The sequence below is a fragment of the Prionailurus viverrinus genome, chromosome F1 (genome assembly GCF_022837055.1).
Source record: "Prionailurus viverrinus isolate Anna chromosome F1, UM_Priviv_1.0, whole genome shotgun sequence".
In the NCBI taxonomy this organism is placed as follows: domain Eukaryota; kingdom Metazoa; phylum Chordata; class Mammalia; order Carnivora; family Felidae; genus Prionailurus; species Prionailurus viverrinus.
In genome coordinates this window covers 10970905-10994793 of record NC_062577.1, presented here as the reverse complement: position 1 = coordinate 10994793, position 23889 = coordinate 10970905, and the positions used below count along the sequence as shown (strand labels likewise).

The 23889-nt window shown below is 39.8% G+C and overlaps 1 protein-coding gene and 1 long non-coding RNA gene across 2 annotated transcripts in view; one reads left to right on the top strand and one right to left on the bottom strand.

The window, feature by feature from the left end:
* LOC125154985 (uncharacterized) overlaps positions 1-23889 on the top strand; it is a 229689-nt gene that overhangs the window by 170963 nt on the left and 34837 nt on the right. The window lies entirely within an intron of this gene.
* Positions 1055-23692, bottom strand: FMO3 (flavin containing dimethylaniline monoxygenase 3). Its single transcript, XM_047839706.1, has 8 exons — positions 23561-23692; positions 15530-15718; positions 11438-11600; positions 11060-11202; positions 7610-7809; positions 4636-4991; positions 2110-2182; positions 1055-1400 (listed from the first exon to the last, which is right to left on the bottom strand). The coding sequence occupies exons 1-8, from the start codon at positions 23690-23692 to the stop codon at positions 1055-1057; spliced, it is 1602 nt and encodes a 533-aa protein (XP_047695662.1).

Sequence of the window (23889 nt, the reverse complement as noted above, 5' to 3'; positions counted from 1 at the left end):
CACCTATAGAGGCCTCTGGTAACTGATGACACTGCCAGATTATTTTATCTACTCTATAATGTCAAGCTTAAAACTTTTAACTATTAAAATTTTAGCTATGAAATCTAATAATACTTTTAAAAATAAAACTTTAACACTTATTTATTTTTGAGAAATAAAGCATGAGTGGGGGAGGGGCAGAGAGAGAGGGGAACACAGAATCCAAAGCAGGCTCCAGGCTCCCAGCTGTCAGCACAGAGCCCGAAGCAGGGCTCGAACTCACAAACCATGAAATCATGACCTGAGCTGAAGTCATATGCTTAACCAACTAAGCCATCCAGATGCCCCTAAAAAGCAAAACTTTAGATTTATGCTGATACTCCAGAAGCTCATGTTATAAAGGCAGTATTAAATTTTTGTCATGACTTTGGCTAAATATTTGAAGACTTTTCATTCAGCTAATGGTATATTTGGTGTTCTACTCCTTGTTGTATTATTTTGCTGCTATGTTTGTGTCCTTGTTGAGAATATAAATATGATGAGTTACTTCTTGTTAATTTTCATTATAAACCAGGTGTCCATGCTATGGAGGCCCAGGAACAGGACATATTGCCTGGAGGATATGGCATAACACAAAAATAGAATTAATAGCCAAATTCCCTACTTGAGGCTCCTGCAAATGGTTTGTAGAGGTGGCCTGAGAATATCACAACTACTCTGCTGAATTTGCTCTTTGTTTAGATTTGAAGTATGTATTTTAAACCTTGTGTAAAGGAGAAGAGGAACTATGTCAAAATGTTTCAGGAGACAATTGAGGTTAGAGATGAAGACCATAGTTCTGATTATGAAATGTTAGTGGAACCTAAAAAGAAATGATTAATGCTCTCTTTAGGTCATGGCATGCTTCTTAAAGAGGCTTATTTAAAAGCCTAGAAATAGTACTGCTTTACTGACTAATGCCTGCTGAATAGGGAAGTAGGAGGTGTGAAATTCTTAATTTTTAAATAGAAAAGTTCCCCGCCCCCCGCCCCGCCCCAGGTATTCTCAGTAACTTTCAACATCTTGGGGAGAATGATCATTGGATCCAAGCCAGGAAAATAGCAACAACCAGAATGGGAAGAGCAAGAAGCCTGACCCAACGGCAAAGCAAGCAAGGCTTCAGGGGGGTTCCAACCGCTCTTGTCCTCATGGGTTTCAGGGTCCGGTCCCACTGGGTCAGGATGGCATTCCTGGCTCCTGGCCACTTCCCTGGGCCCACCAGCCTAAACTGGTATGGGCTGCAAGGGCCAAAGAAAACCTCCACAGCCAATTTGGGATCTGTGAGAAACAGCCACGGGATGTTGGGCTTTGCCCCAATGAAGGAGGCAAGCTCATCCATATAGTTAATATAATCTGTCAGCATAGTGTTGCTGGTGCCAAACCTAGAGGTGGGAGAGGAAACAGGTCTGTGGATACTGAAGCTCTATGTAGGACGTCTCACAGGAACAAGAACAGGGGAAAATGCCTTACAGCTTTTTATCAGAGGGACTCAATGTCAATCCCTTGTGTTGGTAAGGGGACCTTGCTCATTTATTCTGTGCTTTGGTAGCTTTCCAAGAGACTTGCATACCGACCTCAACTGGACATTTCCCAAGACTGCACAGCAACTGAAAGGCATTTTTATCCCTGTTCATAAGTGGAAATTGTCTCTTGCTCATGAAGTTCATGCATGGCCACTGAGCTACTTAGTGACAGAGATAGGACTAGAGCTCAATTACCCTGATTATTCTCATTTGCTGACTCGTGTTCATTAGAGCCATCCATTTGGAGGGCATCCTCTGTATCTTACAGGATTTATAGACTGGAGAATAGGAGCCCACATTCATGCACTCCCAGACTCCTCTGATTTCTAATCCTTTCTGGGTCTTCTTTCTGTGATATATTGAAGGAGCCATGGAGGGATGGATTAGGACCGAGTACCATGTCAGGTGCAAAGGAAATCTTCCATAAATACTTGTGGAATGGATGAATTTAACTCATAGCTGTCACGCTAATGACCTCACTCTGGACCATGTAAGACTAGAGTAGTTCCAACTATTCACATTTTTTTCTATGGAAACCATAGACCCTCTTTACAATAGATGCTCTTACCATTTGCGCCTTTCCCTCATTTTTTTATCAATATCATTCATCATGTCTGTTATAGAAGGCAAAGTGCAAGTTCCTAAAACAAAAGAAAAGATAAAGGGAAAGATATGATAATAGTTAAATAAGTCTGGCATAAGATCAGCCTGCAATGTTTTCTTCTTAATAATGGGTTATGAATCACATCAGTATTTCCATTTTGGGGGGGGTCATTGTCTAGCAAAGTAAAATCTTGAGCCAATCAACAGGCGGTCATTTTGAGACAAATACACAAGTCATTTCCAGTCTTCTCAGAATTGAGGTGTCACATAATTAAAAACCAAGAGCCATGTAGCATTTTATCTTTGTATCTTTGCTGTTAAACAAGTTAGAAGATGTTTAAAATCAGTTTCAAGGATTATATTCTAGTCTCTCAGCAGTATTTTTTAAAGAATGTTATCTAATAGTTTATAGCCAAAGGTAAATTGGCATCTCTTTTTTAAGGTATAAGAAAATAAACCTTCATAGGAAACTATCCTCCTTTGTCAGAAAAAGGAATTTCCAACACATAACATGTAGAATTTAGTCAAGCCCCAAGTTTCTCTCTGAAGAGCCAACAGTTCCTAGGTGAGATGGAGGATATGGATTATGCACAAGTCACCAAGAACATGGGCAAGCCCCTAGAGACCAGATCCGAGTTGGGACTGCTCTAGGATTTCAGGCTCATTCTGGAATAGTTAGCACACTTCTCTGAAACCCATACCAAAACATTCTTTTGTGCCCAGAGATACTTCAAATTTAGGGTGGTTTCTTTGGTAATTTTGGGATCACCTTGAACAAGACTAGAATGCCCAGATCTGATTGCTCAGAAACATATCATGATTGCCTAACTTCCTGTTCCTGCAAACCTTACAGATAGGGTCACTTGAACAGCCTCTTTAGGTATGACTTTGTTCCAAAACTTGGAACCTGTTCTGTCCTGGGCAGAAGGAAGATCAAGAAGGAAGAGCTTCTGCTCAGTAGCCCACCAGCTACTATCATTGGGTTGCCTGTAACTGGCCCCTCTGTCCTGGTACTTGGGTTCCCCCAAATTGAGTTATTTGCTTTATCATTCATTTCCCCTTAGACTGAGTGTTTGCCTTGGATCATTGCCTCCTTTCATCAGAGCCCAGATTACAACTTATCTTAACAGAATAAGTGTCCTACCCTCTAATGCCAGTCTCCCTGAGCCTTGAACCTTAAGCTCACTTTATTCCTAGTGGGAATTTTTGTCATCACCTTCCTGGCTGCTGCCTCACTGCTGCAACATTCACACTGCAACATATTTCTGCCTTGGATGAAAGAGTGAAGGAAATTTAAAGAGATCACTGATATGCATGACTGTAATGATGTGGATGACAGCCTGGGGGATGAAAGGTGTCTCAGTATACCTAGTGGAAGGTTCCAACCTCCTGTATAAAAGAACATTTAAATTCCAGCATGTCAAGTAGGACTGGAAGCCTTACATAGGGCTTCGAAGGAAGTAGGCCTGCTAAAATCTCTTTCCAGAAGTTTTATACCTCTAGGACCAAACAAACTTTGCACATTCAATTTCTTTAACCATGGACTTTTGGTTTTATGATTTGAATCTTCGCACAACTGCATTTAAACCTTAGTGGGAATCTGATCCTCGTATCTTCTGCTGGAGGATGCTGACTGCTTTCCATACCTGACCCCAATCAAGTTTGTTGTTGTTATTATTATTTCTTAATACAGGAACTCAGTATTTCCCTACCTTAGAGACTGGTCATCTACTACATCTAGTACTTTCTGCTTCTAATGATCCATTGCTTGTTCTTATCTGACACACGGCAGGGAAAAAGAACAAAAAAAACACTGCCTTTCCAGCAATCGTAATTTCTTCCATGAGTGTGGATATTGGAAGCTGGATGGATATTGGCTTGGAAACATCTCTTATGAACCTTTTAAGCAATGTCATTCAATTGAGTTTTGAAATCGTAATTTTATAAAATTGTCATGCATTTAAGACCAAAAGCTCTGGTGTTCTTAAGTTTAATGAAAGTCAACCACTTTAAGGAGTTATAAATCACAAAATACTCCCTGAATAATATCTTGTACTATTGCATATGATAATCCAATGTAATATTTTTTAATTGCTTGTAAAATACAATACTAAAAATATAGAATTATAGATTCAAAACCAGATGGGACCTAGAATTTTCCCCTTGTTATTAGGATGATTGCTTTCACAAAGACTCAAAGGCGTTTTTATCGGCATCCATCTTCCCCATTAATGATCTTGTTTGTCTACTTACCTTTTTTTTTAAAAAAAGTTTATTTATTTATTTTTGAGAGAGAGACAGAGACAGAGAGAGAGCATGAGCCAGGTAGGGGCAGAGGGAGAGGGAGAGAGAGAATCCTAAGCAGGCTCCTTCTGTCAGCACAGAGCCCAACATGGGGGCTGAGCTCACGACCACGAGACTGAGACCTGAGCTGATAGCAAGAATCAGATGCTCAACCAATTGAGCCACCCAGGAGCCCCTGTCTACTTACCTTTTACTACTTTTACTGCCCAGCGAGCTTGCAGGTCAACTGTGGGAATGGCAGCCCCAAGGGACTGGACCAAACCAATTATTCCCAGGGTTGGCTTCTCCAGTGAAGGAGGGAAAATGTCTTTAAACAAGGTGATCTCATTGTTTCTGCTCTTAATGATAGACTCATCAAAGAAGGGGTAGGCATAACCATAGCCTGTTGCAAAAATGACACAGTCGATGGCTTCAAACACTGTCCCATCCTCAAAAATGGCCGAAGTCTCTGTGAATTCTTTGACATTAGGCTTAATGGACACTGTGCCACACAGAATGCAGGCTGGGAGCTCATCATTAAACACAGGTTCTTTCCTCAGGGCTCTGTATGGAAAATAGAGACAGCCACTAGAACGGTAATATTTCCTCTTTGTTTTATTGGTCCATAATAATTAATAATCAATTAAGAAGGAAGGAGAAAACTACCCAAGATTTTTTTCTTGTGCCATGGAGTGTTACCAATATGACTGGAGAACAAAACTGAAGTAAGGCAATGTTGTGAATTAAGAAAAGTTGCCTTTGCCACTCCTTTCTCTATTTCCTGTGATCTTTTCTCTCCCACAGAGCTTCAGATCTCAGAATTAATCACCTGGGCCCTATCCCCTGTGAAAGCTTTGTCAGGAAAGATCCTAAATCAGAGTCCAGGGGTATTTGGATTTTTTTCTTCACTTCCTATTAACTGTGAACCTTGATCAAATGAAAGTTTCTTAATTTATCTTGCTTCATCTTTCTCATCTGGAGCAGCAGTAACTGTTATGCCCACCTCGGGTCATTGGGAGATGGAAAGAAGACAAAGATCCTGGCCGGGTTTCTAATAGAGGGTGAGGTATGAGCCTCCTGCTCTTGTCAAGGCCACCAAGATCCTCAAACTGCCAGATCCAATGATCCATTGTCACTTGTCATCTTACTCAACTTATCAGCGGCGTTGGACGCAGTTGATGGTTTCCTCCTTGAAACACTGCCTTCATTTTGCTTCCAGGTCATCACTCTCTCAATTCCCTTCCTATCCACCTGCTATTCTTTATTACTGTCTCCCACTGAACTCTCCTCTTCCTGACCTCTCTCTGAACAATGACATGCCCCAGGACTCAGCCTTCAGACCTTTTGTCTTCTTCATCTACATTCACCTTTTAAGAGATGTCATCTGGCTTCATTTCTTAAAGTACTATCTATACTCTGGTGAATCTGCATTTTTAACTTATGGTTTGAGTCTTTCTTGTCTTGTGTATCGCAAGCCTGCTCAACATTCTTCTACAATGATGACTCACAATGACTCATAGACCTTTCAATTTTGAGATGTTTCAAACTAAACTTTGCTTCTCCCACGGTCTTCCACATCCCATAAAAACTGTCAACTCCACCCTCGCATCCTTGCTCAGTTCAAGAGTTTGGAATACATCTCCGAACTCTTTTCTTGTTCTCACATCTGTTAGCCAACCTAACAGAAAATCCTATTTGGGTTTACCTTTAAAGTATATCCCAAATCTGACCATTTCTGAGCACTTGCTGCTAACAAGCCTAGTCTAAGCCACCAGCCTCTGTCATCTGGGTTTTTGACAATAGCCTCTTAACTAGTCTTTTTGCTTCCTTCCTTGACCTACCTCTATACACTGAATGATGACCACAGGTCCACAGTGATTTCTTCAAATTAACTTGGATCTTGTCAGATGCTTGTTATGGCTTTCCATTGCATTTAGAGTAGAAGCCAGTGTCCTTACAATGGCTTACAAGGTGCAATGCCATCTGGCCATTTTGATGTCTTTTGGTTTTATTTCCTACTACTCTTACTCTCCCCATCCTCTTTTCCCCATGGAGAGAAGTCCATTGAGCACGCCAGTTTGTTGAACATGGCAGTCATGGCCCTGAAGAGGCAATGCCCTAACTATTTCCTCTGGAATACTTTCCCCCAGACACTCCCCTGGCTCAGTTCCTCAGTTCCTTCAGGGATTTACTTAAAAGTCCCCTCCTCAGTGAGGCCTCCTCTGGGAATGCTGGCAGCTCTCCCCATCACCTCTGCCTTCTTTGTTCTTTTCTTCATAGTACACATCAGCATATGGTCTTCTGCTATCTGTCTCCTGTCTGTTTTCCACTGCCAGAAGGTAAGCTCGTGAAGACAGGGATTTTGAATGTCTTTTCATAACTACAGTCATGGGGCTCAATATAGGACCTGACACACAATAAACACTTAATAAATATTTGTTGAATAAGTTAACTTTGATGTAAACAGTTTATAATTTGGATTTTTCACTCCATGTCAAGGTAATTTCTTATGTGCCCGAGGGTTATATCTAGGGGGATATGATAGGGAAGAGTGAGGAGGAGGCTGAAGAGGCAGACATTGTGACCACATTGCAGTGGGAGGACTCTGTTAAGGGTGGGTGATGAGAGTGCAGCACAGGGAAAGCCCTGCTTTGCTTAACTGAACTTTTCCATGAAGTGAGAGGCAGGAGAGCAAGGTGGCTGAGAGTGAGAAGCTCTGGAGTCAGCAGATCTGGGCTCATTTTGAATACTGCTTCTGCCTTCTGCCTATGGGATTTTGGCAAAGTTAGTAAATACACTGAACCTCAGTTTCTCATCTTTAAAATGGGCATTATAATAGAGATGTAGTAATTGTTGTGAGGATAAAATGAGATAATGCACGTGAGAGCCTTGCTGGGCTGCATTAAGTGCTTAAAACATGTCAAATATTATCGTTACTCTAGGGACTAATTCTTTAGGGACTCTAGGGACGTGTATAACTTTCCAGCTGTGCAAATATGGGAGGGAGGATTGTGAAATGGGAAATAACTTCAAATGTTTTCAGTTCTTCATCCTCTGAAATGTGAGACATGATTGCTTCACTAATATTATTTTGGTTGGTTTGGGAGTTACAACAACACACATTGTGAATTGTTGACACTGAAATGCAAGTAACAGGCATATCATATTTAACTCTGCTTTACCCATTTAAAGGCATCAAACCATAGTTCTCGTGCTTGAATTTTGCATTCATTTTCTTCTTGTACCACCAGTCAGAGATGGCTTTTGGCAAGTTGTTCTTGAGGAAGGTTTCAAATCGATTGACCAACACCATGTCCCATGGATAACCATCATCCCAGACCCGGCTTATCACCCAGGAGCCACTTCTGGAACTGATGATGACCTTAAAAAAACAGCAATTTTTAACCATTAGAGCAGTGACTGTTTGTAGTGGGTATTGTGGTGTGTCCCTTGGGTCTGAGGGGAGTTGGGGAGTTGTCACAGCAGCTAGTGTGAGTGTTGTCTCATGGCTTTCAGCTGTCAGCCCTCTTTGAGAATTGCTTTGGTTGAAAAGAGGGCCTCACCCAAAGTCTTATGCCCTTTCTGTATTTCTTGCCTTCAGTGACTGTTTGATACCTGGTCTCTCATCCCAACTGGAGACAAGTCAGAAGTGTAGCTTTGGAGTAGTGTAAAGGGAAGCATCCTTCCTTTGGCTCTCTCATCTCCCAAGTAAATTTCCTGCGTCTTATCTACATCTCAGGACCAACCACCCTGTCATCTCCTCTGATGGAGGTGCCCAATACCTAAATTCTCATCCCATTTCCTCTAGTGCTTAGCTGGTAACCATTGTCTACAACCAAGCAATTATGACCCCCGAATAGGCATTTCGACTTAAAATGCCTTTCCCCATCCTGAAAGAAGGCAAGAAAGACATCTGGCATCTGAAAACCATAGGCTCAAATCTTGGCTCTCCTACTTACTAATAACGTGATTTGTGGCAAATTCCTTTAACTTCTCTAATATTCAGTTTCCTTATTTGTAAGATGAAGATAATAGGTACCCGCCACATCAAATCTGTGGGAGAGCTGATGCAGTGTGCTAGCCATGCAGTACGACCACCATTGCCTGACATGGAGGATGTATTCCTTTCCTCCCCTTCTGTCATGATCATCCCTAATGGTATAGTTTTTCAGGCATTTTTACAGAATTTTTTTATCGGGGCACCTGGGTGACTCCATTGGTTAAGCATCCAATGTGTAAAAAAATTTTTTTTAAATGTTTGTTTATTTTTGAGAGAGAGAGACAGAGACAGAGTGTGAGTGGGGGAGGGGCAGAGAGAGAGAATCCCAAGCAGGCTCCTCCCTGTCAGCTCAGAACCTGACAGGCGGCTTGATCTCATGAACCATGAGATTGCGACCTGAGCTGAAATTAAGAGTTGGCTGCTTAACTGACCGAGCCACCCAGGCGCCCTGCAAGAACTCCCTTTGCTACCTCGTCAACCATATGACTCATAAATATCCTTCAAGGACTGGTGCAGGTCTGCCCACTTGGTGAGGCCTCCAGTTCCATGATCAGAGCAGTTAGTTCCTGAATCACCGGGGCAGCCTTTGTCCTGGTGGCCTCTTGTGCTGTTGTTAGGTTGTTAGGCTTTCCACTTAACTCTTGAGGTTATGTTTAATTTATATATATTGAGGTATTATTTTCCCAAGCACATTTGAAGTTCTTGGAGGAGAGGGGACACAAAGTTGACTTCTCTGTGTCTCTATGCTGTCTAGTATAGTGCTTTGAGCAGGCAAATAGGAATATATTTTTATGCCATTTATCCTGTCATGACCTCCTTGCTTCACTCATGGCAATACCATCATTTAAAATAGACTTATGTTGAGGATGCTATCACATCAGTAGGCATAGCATCTAGAGAGAAGATTCCTGTCTGTGGGGGCGCCTGGGTGGCTCGGTGGTTGAGTGTCCGACCTTGGCTCAGGTCATGATCCTGCAGTCTGTGAGTTCGAGCCCCACGTCAGGCTCTGTGCTGACAGCTCAGAGCCTGGAGCCTGCTTCGGATTCTGTCTCTCCCTCTTTCTCTGCCCCTCCCCCGCTCATGCTCTGTCTCTCCCTCTCTGTCAAAAATAAATAAACATTTAAAAAAAAAGAAAAAGATTCCTGTCTGTGGGCTTCTAGAATCTTTCAAGGCTAGTAGGCAATGTTTGTTCAAACTCCTTCCTGTGACCTTATGGGCCCTGTATCACCTCTACTCCATCTCCTCTCCAACCTCTCCTCCTACCATTCTTTTCCAGACCCACTGAGTTGCAGCAAAGGGGTCTTTCCTCAGTTTCTTGAGACTCTAAGCTTCTTCCTGCTTCAAGACCTTCTTCCTGGAATCCTCTACTTCTTTTTTTTTTTTTTATGTGAAATTTATTGTCAGATTGGTTTCCAAACAACACCCAGTGCTCATCCCAACAGGTGCCCTCCTCAATGCCCATCACCCACCTCCCCTCCCTCCCACCCCCCATCAACCCTCAGTTTGTTCTCACTATTTAAGGGTCTCTTATGGTTTGCCTCCTTCCCTCTCTGTAACTTTCTTTTTTTTTTCCCCCTTCCCCTCCCCCCTGGTCTTCTGTTCCTGGAGTCCTCTTCTGACACTGAGCCCCTTCCTCAACTTTTAGTCCTCAGCTTTCAATGTCATCAGCTGAAAAGAGCCTTGTCTGAGGCAGCTCACCCTGATTATCCACTCTTACAGCATGCTTTTTCTTTCTTTACTAGCACTTTTCACAATTTTCAAATTATTTGTGCATTTACTTCTTTAATATCTGTTTTCCACCCTAGACTCAGTTCTGGGGTGGGTGTCATGCCTGTTTTGTTCACCACTTTCTCTCCAGCACCCAAGCCAGTGCCTGGTTAAGCATTTGCTGAGGCACATAGTAGGCCCTCAACAAATAACTATGGGGATGACTGTATGCATGAATGACTATAGAACTCAGTATTGCTGAAATCATGTTTAAATGCTTTAACTCCTGCGGTGCTTGGGTGGCTCAGGCAGTCAGGCATCTGAGTTAGCTCAGGTCATGATCTCACGGTTCGTGGGTTCAAGCCCCGTGTCAGGCTCTGTGCTGACAGCTCAGAGTCTGGAGTCTGCTTCAAATTCTGTGTCTCCCTCTCTCTGCCCCTGCCCCCGCTGGCACTCTGTCTCTCTTTCAAAAATAAACACTTTTAAGGAATTAAATGCTTTGACTCCTTACCAAAATCGCAAAGTAGATTCTCTTTTTATCTGTTTTATTTATCTTTATGAGAAAACTGACACTTGGAGGGATTGAAGGACTTGACCCAAGAGTATCAGAGTCATGACCTTAACCCTACATCCACACTAGCTTTGGAGGAATTGATTAGACACCTGTTAGACACCAAACGTCCTGACGAAGACGACTGTTGAATGACCTCACTCCCTGCTGATGATCTGCCTTTGTCAGACCAAACTATTGAAAACCTCACCTGTTGTGGAGGGAAGCTGAGATAAAAGAAACACTACTTAGTCTTCCTGTCAAGAACCCTGTGCACTGCTGCTTCCCCTGCCCCCGGTTTCCTAACACGTCTTTCCAGTGGTAACTACTTCTGTTCCTTTAAAGATAGTTCCCCGAGTACCTGAGAAATAGTACCTGTTTAGCTGTGCGGCTGAGTTCTGTGGCAATATCACAGCCCGAGTTTCCCAGGCCAATCACCAGGACTCGCTTCCCCTTGAATATTCCTGGTTCCTTGTATTCCCGGCTGTGGAAGCATTTGCCTTTAAAAAGTTTTAGTCCTGAGTGAAAAGTGGCAAACATATGAGTCATTTGGTTTCCATTTAAAAATCCGCTATAAAAGGCTTGTAGGTGAATGCAGTCAGAATGATATGGAACTTCAACGCTCCAGGAATATTACATATTAATAGAAGCATACGTTAATTTAATCATATATATATATATATATTTAAAAAGCATGATCAAGATAGTCATTCGTGCCAAATGTATAGATGGCAGCCTAAATTTCACCCTTACCTGGAAAGGACTCTTTTGGTAGGTTGGGGTACACGTGGTGTCCAGAACAAATTAATACAGCATCAAAGACAGTGGATTCTTTTTTACCATCCCTTTCAGTGGTAACATCCCATTGGCCGGTGACTGAGAAATCGGGACGTTTATTTACACTAGATACGAGTGTCTAAAAGAAATAAAGACAGGGGTGCCTGGGTGGCGCAGTCGGTTGAGCGTCCGACTTCAGCCAGGTCACGATCTCGCGGTCCGGGAGTTCGAGCCCCGCGTCAGGCTCTGGGCTGATGGCTCAGAGCCTGGAGCCTGTTTCTGATTCTGTGTCTCCCTCTCTCTCTCTCTGCCCCTCCCCCGTTCATACTCTGTCTCTCTCTGTCCCAAAAATAAATAAACGTTGAAAAAAAAAAAATTAAAAAAAAAAAAAAGAAAGAAAGACAGACTTCTTTTCTATGCTAACAGTTAGATTTGGCACCAACTTGATAGAATAGTATGGAAAAAAATCGTTAACATTGGATTAGGAAAAATACTTAATTCATTCTTAAGGTACATATTATGAATTTAAAATTCAAGAAAATCTAACATTAAATGGTAAATACATATTTTTGTCCTCACATGGCTTCTTGTGCATAACCAATATGTTCTGCAGACCAGAGTGACTCCCCTCTTGGAGATATGATGTGAATTTAATCACAGCTTACAACTGGCGTGTATCACACATACTGAGTAATCTAGTGGATGATAGTTTTTGTTTTTTTGTTTTTATTTTTTTAACGTTTTTTATTTATTTTTGAGACAGAGAGAGACAGAGCATGAACGGGGGAGAGGCAGAGAGAGAGGGAGACACAGAATCAGAAGCAGACTCCAGGCTCTGAGCCATCAGCCCAGAGCCCGCCACGGGGCTAGAACTCACAGACCGCGAGATCCTGACCTGAGCTGAAGTCGGACGCTTAACCGACTGAGCCACCCAGGCGCCCCAGGATGATAGTTTTTGTAGTAACAACTACCTCCTAATATACCTCTTCCATTTTATTTTTTAATATCATTGTTGTCTTGGAGTGAAAGGTACTGTCTATATTCATAGCATAAGTTCTCAATTTTAGTGTGCACAAGGATTCCCTGGAAAGCTTGTCGAAGTACAGACTCCTGGGCCACATTCCTAGATATTCTGAATTAGTAGGTCTTGCACAGGACATGAAAATTTGATGTTCTGACAAGTTCCCAGGTGATCTTAATGCTATTTTGCCCATACATTGAGTCACACTGGATTAGATTATCAATAAATATTTATTCACAGCTGAATGGCTGCCTGTTGGTTGGTATGTTTCCTCTTCAAATTTTTTTTTCAATTCTTCTGGTTATATTGGAAAGAGAATCTCTATTTGATATGAATTGTTCTTTTTTCTTTCTTTTTTTTAAAGTAGGCTCCACATCCACTGTGGGGCTAGAATTCATGACCCTGAGATCAAGAGTTGAATTGTTCTTATCAACTTTATTATGTATAGCATCTCATTCATATTAAACAATATGTCTACACATATCTGTATAATATCTTTGTTATTTATGAAATATAACAAAAGCACTTATAAATTCATGAGGTCTTGCATATCATTTGTTTAGAATAACTCTGGGATTATGAATTTATTTATGGTTCCTTTTTGGGTTATATCTTCTGTTTGTTGCAGCTGGTTTACAGAAATGCAACTGATCTGTATATATTGATCTTATATACTACCACCTTGCCCAATATTTTTATATTAATTGCTATTAAACCTAGTAATTCATCTCTAGATTCTTTTGGGTTTTCCATATAGAAAGTCATATCTGTGATGAATGCTGTTTTTTTTCTAGTTGTCATTCCTTTTACTTATTTTTCTTTACTTGCTGTACTGTTTCTTAAATTTCTTAAGACTATTGAAAAGAAGTAGTAATAATAAGAATCCTTGTTTTGTTCTGGATTTTAAAGGAAATGATTCCAACTCTGCACTCTTTAGCACAGCACTGTCCAGTAGCAATATAACATGAACAACATATGTAATTAAACATTTTCTAGTAGTCACATTAAAATAGAAAAAAGTGTATAATTTAATCCAATCTATCTGATGTTTTGTTGTTTTAATAAGTAACCTACATAAACATTGTTAATAGGTATATTATATTCTTTTCCATAATAAGACTTTGATATCCAGGGTGTTATTTTATGCTTCTAGTACATCTCAATTTGGGGATAGTGATTACTATACTGAACAGTGCAGATTTAAGATGTTTGTATGTTTCCATGGGTCAAGAAAATTCCTTTCTAATCTTAGTCTGGTGAGGCTTTTTTTCTTTGCTTTTCTCTTTTTTCTTTCTTTTAGGTAGAAATAAATGTTAAATTTTACTTTTCAGAATTTGGTAAATATATGGTTTTCTTCCTGTAACAGGGTTTTATACTGAATTACATGTTTATATTGCATGATATTAAAATTCTCTGTATCCTTAGCCCAAACTGATTTCAATGAAGATAGTTAATTTTTAAAAATATTTTGCTGAATTCATTTTTTAAGGTTTTTTTCCCACCAATTTTCATGGGGAGCTAGGCCTATAATTTTCCTATTTCCTATTAATCTTGTCTGCTTTTGATGTCATGGTTATAATGTCATGGGATAAGTTTGGAAGTCATACTTTATTTTTTAGTCTCTGGAAGAGTTTACAAAATATTGAAATAGTTTGTTCATTGTAAATTTGGAACTACCTACAGAATATTTTTTTAATGGGTAAAATTTTAGTTTCTGAGTCAAAAGAACTCTAAGTTACCAAAGGACTATTCAGACTTTCTACTTCTTTTTATGCGAGTTTTGGGAAGTTTAAAATAAAAAAGATTTTCAAATTTAACCAATTTAAACATTATTTGGCAATGCTTTTATAGTTTTCTTATTATATATTTTTTTCATCTGCATCAGTTTTATCCTTTGTTTTTGTTTCTAATATTATTTGTTTGTATCTTTGTTCCTTTTTCCTCAAACTGTCAGCTATTTGTTTTTGTTTGTTATTTTGTTTGTTTTTTTGGCTTTTCGAAGGATGAATTTTCAATCATCATAAGATGTTTTTAAAATTTCATTAAGTTCTCTTTACTACCTTGTTCATTCTATGTCCTTTTGGGCTTATTCTGTTTTTCTTTTCCTAATTTCTTTATCTTGTTAGTTTTTCAACTTTCTTATTTTCTAATATAATCATTTAAGCTTATAATTTTCATTAAAGTTTTGGTCTCTATGCTTTCCACAGTGTTGATATGTAGAATTTAAGTTATCATTCAGATCTAAATATCTTAAAATTTCTATTTTAATTTCTTCTTTGACCCATAAATTGTTTAGAAAAAAAGGAGGTTTTCATTTATAAACTCACGGCTGTTTTACATTTATTTTTCCCTTTATTAATATCTAAGTTAATGGCATTTTAGTCTAAATGTGGTATGTGGTATTTTGTAAATTTCCAATGTATTCTCTAAATCTGGGGTCAGAGAGGCCACACTCTTAAAAATGTTGACAACCGGGGCGCCTGGGTGGCGCAGTCGGTTAAGCGTCCGACTTCAGCCAGGTCACGATCTCGCGGTCCCTGAGTTCGAGCCCCGCATCAGGCTCTGGGCTGATGGCTCAGAGCCTGGAGCCTGTTTCCGATTCTGTGTCTCCCTCTCTCTCTGCCCCTCCCCCGTTCATACTCTGTCTCTCTCTGTCCCAAAAATAAATAAACGTTGAAAAAAAAAATTAAAAAAAAAAATGTTGACAACCAAGGGGCACCTGGGTGGCTCAGTAGGTTAAGAGTCTGACTTCAGCTCAGGTCATGATCTCATGGTTCGAGATGGTCATGATCTCATGGTGAGTTCGAGTCCTGCATCAGGCTCTGTGCTGACAGCTCAGAGCCTGGAGCGTGCTTCAGATTCTGTGTCTCCCTCTCTCTCTGCCCCTCCCCTGCTCATGCTCTGTCTCTCTCTCAAAAATAAATAAAAAAATTTTTTTAAATGTTGACACTAAGAAAGAGATACTGAAAAGAACGAGTAAGAATCTGATAATAAATATAGAATTCCTCACAGTTATGCCCCGATCTAATCTTTTGATAGCATCTTACCTTAAATTGTATGTATTTCAGGAGGTTCTTTTCCTTGGCAAATACAGTGATATATTCCTGGATCTTGTTGTTGTGCATAAAGTTAGGGAAGTGATCGGGATATGGGAAGTCTGAGAAACACATCATCTCTTTGGAAGAGTTGGTAAAGACAGACTGGTAAATACTGGCCCTGCCTTCCTCTGCATGGTCCTGTAAATGTATAGTTTCAAATGAAAGAGAGTTTGTAAATAGGTACACTTACCATGGTCATGGCCATTTCCAAATAATTATCACTCCTTTAAGTCACCTTTACCCACAAGTAAATTCAGGAAGATGAGGAATAAATTAACTTTATTTAAACAATTTGACATCAATCAAAGGAACTTACAATATGGAGAATATATATTTCTTAACATCTTTTCTAAGGGAAACAAATTTTAAATTTAATTATGTCTTTTTAGGAATATATAATGAGAATCAAAGAAGGAGAATTTCTGATACATTATGATATGCATTAACTTTGAGGACATTATGCTAAGTGAAATGAGTCAGTCACAAAAGGATAAATACTGTATGATTCCACTTATATGAGATATCCAGAGTTATCAAATTCATAAAGACAGAAAGAATAGTGGTTGTCTGGGGCTGGGAAGAAGGAAGAATGGGGAGTGATTGTTTAACTGGTACAGAGTTTTAGTTTGGGAAGATTAAAAAAAGTTCTGAACATGGGTGATGGTATGATCATACAACAATGTGCATAAACTTAATGCCACAGAACTATGCATATCAAAATACATATCACTTTAACATTTCATGAGATAGTTCTGGTTAATTAGATCATAATATTTTCTCATGTATGTAGGGCATAGAAAACTTAGGTTATGTTTATAATAGTGTTTTCAAATGTTTTTAACCACAACCTGTAATTAGTAATATATTTTATATTGCAACATAGCAAGCACGCACACACACACACACACACACACACACACACACCAAACGTTTTATGAATAAATCATATCCAACTACTTGAATTGCATTCTGATATTTTCTAGTCATTCCATTTAAAAATGTAGTCTGATTCATCTTTATTTCATACCACACCAACGGGTCATAGTTTCCAGTTTGAAAAACAGTGGTTTAAAAAAAATGGAAGGGTGATATTTGGAAGACTGGGTAGAAGAAAAGAGAATAGAGGCAGGAAAGAGGTTGATGTAAATCACCTAGGTCTTCAAGTTTATTCTGTGGGCTGAAATTCCAAGATTAATATACCTCAGATAAAATTGAGGGGAACACTGAGGGCAGAGGGGCCTTTTGTTTTCACATTTGAAATTTTGGTGAGATTTCACTTAGTTTAAAGGCTCTGCCTGCACCAATCTGATAAGGGGAGGTTGACACAGTAGTCAAGTAGCAGTGATTAGGAAGAGGTAGGATCTTAATTTAGTGCCCTGAAGCCCATTCAGTTTGAACAGAATATAGGAGTTCCCACTTGCTCCCAAAGAGATGCAGAATTTATCTGAGACTCTTAGCGGATAGTCTACCAGAGAGTTGCCATGGAGAGGGCTAAGTGGAATATGAATAGACAGCTATAGAGTGGACTCTTCGGGTCAGGAACTCAATGGGAAGACTGGACCTCAGGGAGGATCATCTGATGTGCTCATAATAGGCAAGTGGGATTTCATCAGCAAGGAGGGCCACTGGCCTCTGTCTAAGCTATGAGAGGCCAGTCTCCAAGTTCATTAACTACTGTGTTCAATTTAAGATTCCTAAAGGATAAGCATGAATGATAACCAAGCAAAACAGGAACACCAAGAGACTAGAAGGGCCAGAGAACAGTCCCAGGACCTGTGTTTGAATTTGAGAAAGTTTGGCTTTCCTCCGCCCCGAGTCACATAAGTCCTTTTTCTCCATAAGTCCAGATCCAATCTTGGAAAAAGCCAGAGGTTTTGGGTGATCTGAAAGACTGAGTATGATCCAAAAGAGACCTGGAGATTGAGCTATGAAAACTTGGGGTACTCCTTTTGTCTTGGAATGCTTTTATGCTTCTCCCTATGAAATTTTGGATATTTATTTGTTGTCCTATTTATGCTAGATATAAAAAAGTAACCTGAGCATTAATAGTCTAGTTAATGCTTACGGTCTAGGCTATTAACAAACATTAATAACCTCCACTAGTGCTTATGGATAAAACATGCAAAATATCAAAAACTCCCAAGATGAGAGAAGATCTTCTAGGACAGAGCAAGGGTTTTAGGGTTGGTGATATGCTTCACTCAACAGTCTTACGATTGTTCCCTCAACTTCTAAGTCATGTGGTAGGCAGAATTTTAAGAATGACCCTCAGTGTCCCTCATCCCTGTGTAGTCCTCTCCTCTTTGAGTGTGGGTGACACCTATAAATATCTTATCACTCCCCTGACTACGTTGTCATGCGGGCTTCATCTAAACACATAATCTCTTTAAAAGCAGAACATTTTATTTGGCTGGTAGCAGAAGCCAGTTCAAATCATGAAAAGAATTCAGCTTGCTGTTCTTGCCTTTGAAGATGGAAGTAGCCACATACCAAAGAGCCTGACAGCCTTTAGGGGCTGAGAGGAATCCCCAATACGTAGCCAGCAAGGAAACAAAGACCTTCGCTTAACATCATCACGAACCTGAGTTCAGTCACAAACGTGTATGCACTTGGAAGCAGGTTCTTTTCCAGTGCCTCTAGATAAGAGCCCAGCCCAGTCAACACCTTGGTTTTGGCCTTGTGAAACCTTAAGCTGACAATCCAGCATACTGTGCTTCTGACCTACATCATTGAGGATAATAAATGGGTGTTGTTTTGAGTTGATGAGTTTGCAGTAATTTGTTACACAGCAATAGAAAGCTAATACAAGGGTAAAGGTGAGGTACTGGAGCAAGCCAATGTTGGGAAACATTAGGTAATGTTACACTAAGGGAGGAGTTTCATAGAAGAAAAATAATGCAAACCTTTGAGACAGGTTGGGGGTGCTTTTGCAACTTTGGCTGCCCCAAGATAATCAGTCTTCCTGGAAATGTTTAGCTGGTTGGTCTTCAGTTTTTCTTAGGTTCCCCCAAAGCCCCGATTACTGAGAAAGAAGTTGCAACATCAATTAAATACGTGATTTGTGACTTGCTCTTTTTTTTTTTAAACTTAATGATGGATATCTTACTGTTCCCACTCAGTGTTATAAAGTGCATCTCAGAGCTCATGTTTACAGACTGATTATTTTAAGTTGATCAGGTAGAAAGTTCATGAGAACTTTCCAGAGTTCTTATGGCTCCAGAGTCAATAATTGCATATTTAAATATACTAGGGGTTTTTTGAGGGAGTGGTCAACAACGAGCCAAACTCTGCTTATTTATGGAAGTAGATTTGTTCTTTTCTTATTACAAAAGTAATTCAAGCTTCTGATTAAACATGACAGATTATATAGATACATTTAACTTTTCTTTCACCCAAAACTTTACTAAAAGGACTGTAGAAGTATCAGAGGTCTGAACTCATGGGGGGGGGGGGAGGGTGGAAAGAGAGAGAGAGAGAGAGAGAGAGAGAGAGAGAGAGAAAATTAAGAACAAACAAAACCCAGCAATCACATCTTGGAAGATACAACATAGATGAATGATGACAACTGACTTAAGAAACCTAACAAAGCCAAAAGCTAAGCCTTGGTTAAATCAAATGGGAACCCAGGTCCAATAATGATATTATAAGACATTCAAGGTAGTCTTTTATTTCACATGTATGATTTCTCAGAGAACTACTGGAGGATGTACTCTACTAAAAGGAGAGAATAAATTAAATAGTAGCACAACAAGGGAAACAGGGTTGCCCAGGTAATGGCAAGGTGGCCTTGATGAGGGAAAGAAGATGGCCAGAAGAACTATCCTTGATAGTTGAGAGAAGAATTAAGCTGATGGACTCGCTGATATGTTTAAACATACTGGAAGGAGAATCATAATTCTGTGGGAGAGTGTGGGCGATGAATTAGAGACAGTATTTGTAAAATTAAACAGGGGATACAGGTGATTATTAACTCCAGTGAAAACAAAAAGTGTTCAAGAAAGAAAATGTAATTAGAATCCACTAAGTGGCTCAGCAATGACCAATGTTTCCATTATAACAGTATACACATGAAGGTTTGCTTAAACAAAAAGGATCATGAAACTATATGAAGAAGGAGATGAAAAATTTTGTAAATGGGGGTGACTTTTGTTCCACATAATTTAAGGGATTGCTGTTTGTACATAGCATCAAGCCATGACAAATTTTATAGGTGTAGAGGAAGTTACAAGAGATGAGTGAAATGGGCAAAAATGAATATGGTGAAACAGAGAATTTAAATTTAGGCTATAAGAGGCCAGTTATTACTATGAGTAAGGGAAGATTCAGTGTTGCCTGATTTTCTGATTTGTTCAAAAGAAGACAGATTTCTAGATTTTTATGTAAAATATTAGATTAAAATCTTAAAAACTGTATAGCTAAAATAAAATAGATCAGCTGCAGTATAAAAGCAGCCAGTTTGCTAACTCTAAAATATATAAAAATGATTGATTTTTGTCTAGTAATTTTGTGATTTGTAGCTTTTGGTGAGGTTAGAAAGCTGGGTAGTCTCAACATAAGGAGAGACTAAACATTAAAAAAAAAATGATCCAGAGTAGAATAAATTCAGGGGAAGTGAACAAAGGGTTGTGTGACCAGAAAAAAAGAGCCTTTATTCATGAAACCTCAGGTCCAAATCCAGACAATTTACTGATGTATTGTTTGGGTATCTCCTGAGACAGAAAGAGATTTCCCCTAGACCTGTGGCCTAGTCCTAAAGTACTTAATTCTCTCAGTGATCAAAACAGGTGAGGGAAAGACATTACTCTGGCTTTAGAAGGACCTAGGGAAGTGATCCAGGAAACAGCTACAAAAGTTTGACTGATCTGTACCATGATTTTTTCACACTTAACAAATGTTTGGATACCTCTCAAAGGAAGACAAAATGCTGAGAGAATATATAATGCTGACTTTAGAAACTAAAGGTAATGAAAATACAAAATTAAAATGACTTTATGATATAATTCCATAATATGAGTTCAAGGCATACAACTATAAGGCTTTTAGTGGTATTTGAGAAACATGGTAAGCGATGCTGTCATCTGCAATGTGGGCCCTCTCACAGAGGTAATTAGGGAACTCTGAATAACCGATGTATTAGTTTCCTGTGTACTGTTATAAATTACCACAAACTCGATGGCTTACAATAGCAGGAATCTATTCTCTCACAATTCTAGAGGCCAGGTGTCAGAAATCAGTATCACGGGGCTGAAATCAAGGTGTCCATAGGGCTGTGTTCATTTCAGGGGCTCTAGGGGAGGACTCATTCCTTGCCCCTTCCAGCTTCTGGCAGATGCCAGCCTTCCTTGGCCTTTTCAGGGCCTAGAGGCCACCTGAATTCCTTGGCTAATGGCCTCTTCCTCCATCTTGAAGGTGGAAGTCACAGCATAACATCTTGAAAGCTCTCTTTCTGCCAAGGTGATCACATTACCTTTTCCCTTCTGTCTCTGGGTGTCAAATCTCCTCTGCTTCTCACTTATCAGCATATATGTTATGGCATTTTCAGCTCACCTAGATAATCCAGAATAATATCACCATCTCAAGATTCTTAACTTAATCATATCTTAGTTTTCCTTATTAGGGACATTTGCAAGTTCCAGGGATTAGGATCTGGTGTCTTTGGGGGCACCATTGTTCACTTGGTCAGCCTACCACAGTCCACTGGCCCATAAAGATTCATATATATCCCACATGCAAAATTCATTCACCCCATCTCATCACCCCAAAGTCTCAATCCATTGCAGCACTAAATCAAGTCCTGAATCTTATCTATATATCATCAGCTCAAAAGTCCCAAATCGCATCATCTAAATTATCTCAATCAGATATGGATGAGACTCCGGGTATGATCCATCTGCAAAATGCCTTCCCCTCTGTGGACCTGTGAACTAGAAAACAAGTTCTCTTCTACTAACGTACAGCAGTGAAACAGGCATTGGGTACCAGTTATAGATGTTCCCATTCCAAAAAGGAGAGAATGGGAGGAAGAAAGGAGTTACCAGTTCCAATTTTGAAGTCCAGTAGGGTCAATGTTATTGGGTTTCAAGACCTGGGAATAACCCTCTATGTTTCAAGATTCCAACCTCTGGGCCTGCAGTCTCACCCTCTGAGGTTTTCATCTTTTTCTTTTTTTTTAAAAAAATTTCTTTTAATGTTTATTTATTTTTGAGACAGAGGGAGACAGAGCATGAGTAGGGGAGGGGCAGAGAGAGAGGGAGACACAGAATCTGAAATAGGCTCCAGACTCTGAGCTGTCAGCACAGAGCCAGATGTGGGGCTTGAACCCACAAACCGTGAGATCATGACCTGAGCCGAAGTCGGATGCTTAACCGACTGAGCCACCCAGGTGCCCCCCACTTTTTTTTTTTAAATTTTTAAATGTTATTTTCATCTTTTTCTTGAAGAGAAACATGTGTTTGCAGCTGAGTAGTTTATCATTCTATGATGGCAGGATAAAATTTTAAAGGCTTTCTTGAGCAGCAAGAGATGTGGCTGCTCTCAAAGGCTGTATCATCAGTGTCTATCTTTAGCAATGTTTTGCAAAGTAAGTTGGAATACAAGGATTGGTTAAGATTCCTGTAGAAATCCTGCCAGCTCAATAGGCCACATGCTGCAATTGTGCCACACAGTTTACCGAGGGGTTAAGCACTCAGGCTGGAGAGATAGCCAGCTTGAATCAGGATCTTGTCTTTGCCATTTCCTTTCTTTTCTTTCCTTTTTTTAAGCTTCAGATTCATTTATGAAAGGGAAAAACTCATACCTACCTTATAGCGTTATTGCAAAGATTGAATTAAATGGGAAAAAGCATTTGGCATATAGAGAGTCCTCAATAAAATAGCCCTAAGAGTCAACGGTATGCTAATCTGAAGCCCTGTCAGCACATTTCATCAACATATATTAGGCGCCACAACGTTATACAAGATTAAGCAGTTTCAGTAATTCTTTACAGCCCAGAAAATATCTGTATTAATAAGAATAATTTTCATGTCCTTATAATATTTAAAGAGTTGTCATAGACACTGTCTCCTTAAATGCAAACTTTTTTATTGAGGTATAAAATATAATACCAATTTTGCACTTGGGGAGAAAATAGTAGCTTAAAAAGGGTTATTGCTCTTCTTAAATTTGCATATATGAATGGTTTATTAGAAGACGAAGAAGAAGAAGAAGAAGAAGAAGAAGAAGAAGAAGAAGAAGAAGAAGAAAAAGAAGGAGGAGGAGGAGGAGGAGGAGGAGGAGGAGGAGAAAAAGAAGGAGAAGAAGGAGAAGATAGATGGAGTAGGCTTAGTGAGTGTTCCTAAGTTGGAGACAGTGAAGGACCTGGGGCACAGGAAGGCCCTCACACCTGCTGTTATGGTTGCTAGGCAACACAGAAAGTGATTTAATGGCTGCGTAGAGGCATGTCTGCTGGCAGAGTCCTTATTATGAATGCACAGAGACAAAAGGATATTGAAGAACTTCAAATCAGTGTATCCTTTTCTTGGTTCTCCTATAACTGTCTCATTAATTATACAGTTTTGGCAAAGCCAGAGTTGGCACCTGAAACCTGAAAATCTGTGGTCTGAATCACTAAGTGGACCTTTGGTAACCTCAACAAAAGAATGGGAACAGTCATTGTTTTTTAAGTGAGGAACTCATGTGATTATATTACATAAATCTAACCAATATTTGCCCTCAGATTTTATTTCTGAGTGGCTCAGTTATTAATGGTTTATCAGGGGTCAATTCTGTACACAGAGATCTTCAAAGCTAGCCCATTATCTCATTTACTTCTGAAGTAAGCAAGAAACTTTTCAACCTGCTTCTGATGCTGTGTTTTGTAGATTCCAACCTAAGAGGGATTCTAACTGCGGGGCAGTTGGTTTGGAGGCCTGTGCTCCAGAATTGTGTTGTCACACACTTCCCACCCCACTTCCTGGTCTGCTGCAGTGATGTCCCACTCACCGAGAATTTCCACAAGCCCCCAATATCTTCACTCTTCTCAAAGCAGGTGGGCTCCAGTCCTTCTTCCAGACAGCTTCTGATGGTGGCCAAGCCACTGACACCAGCTCCGATGATGGCCACTCTCTTTCCCATGGTTGCCTATGCAAAGACCCAGGGAACATTTCTAGCAACAGTATTGCTGAAAACTTTTTTTTTTTAATCACTCTTTGGCCTAATAAGAACCTTTGTTTTGCACTAAGAAAGCAATATTAAAAAAATAGATCAGAACCTTTTTAAGTAATCTAACTACATTTTGCATTTCTCTCCGATTTTTAAAGACAATGTTTTGT

Excerpts from the sequence above, each read along its gene's own strand:
- FMO3 (XM_047839706.1), bottom strand. The coding sequence starts at position 23,692 with ATGGGAAAGAGAGTGGCCATCATCGGAGCTGGTGTCAGTGGCTTGGCC. Across the intron at positions 15,719-23,560 it reads GGGGCTTGTGGAAATTCTCG|GACCATGCAGAGGAAGGCAG; the intron begins GTGAGTGGGACA and ends ATACATTTACAG. Across the intron at positions 1,401-2,109 it reads ATGAGGGAAAGGCGCAAATG|GTTTGGCACCAGCAACACTA; the intron begins GTAAGAGCATCT and ends TCCCACCTCTAG.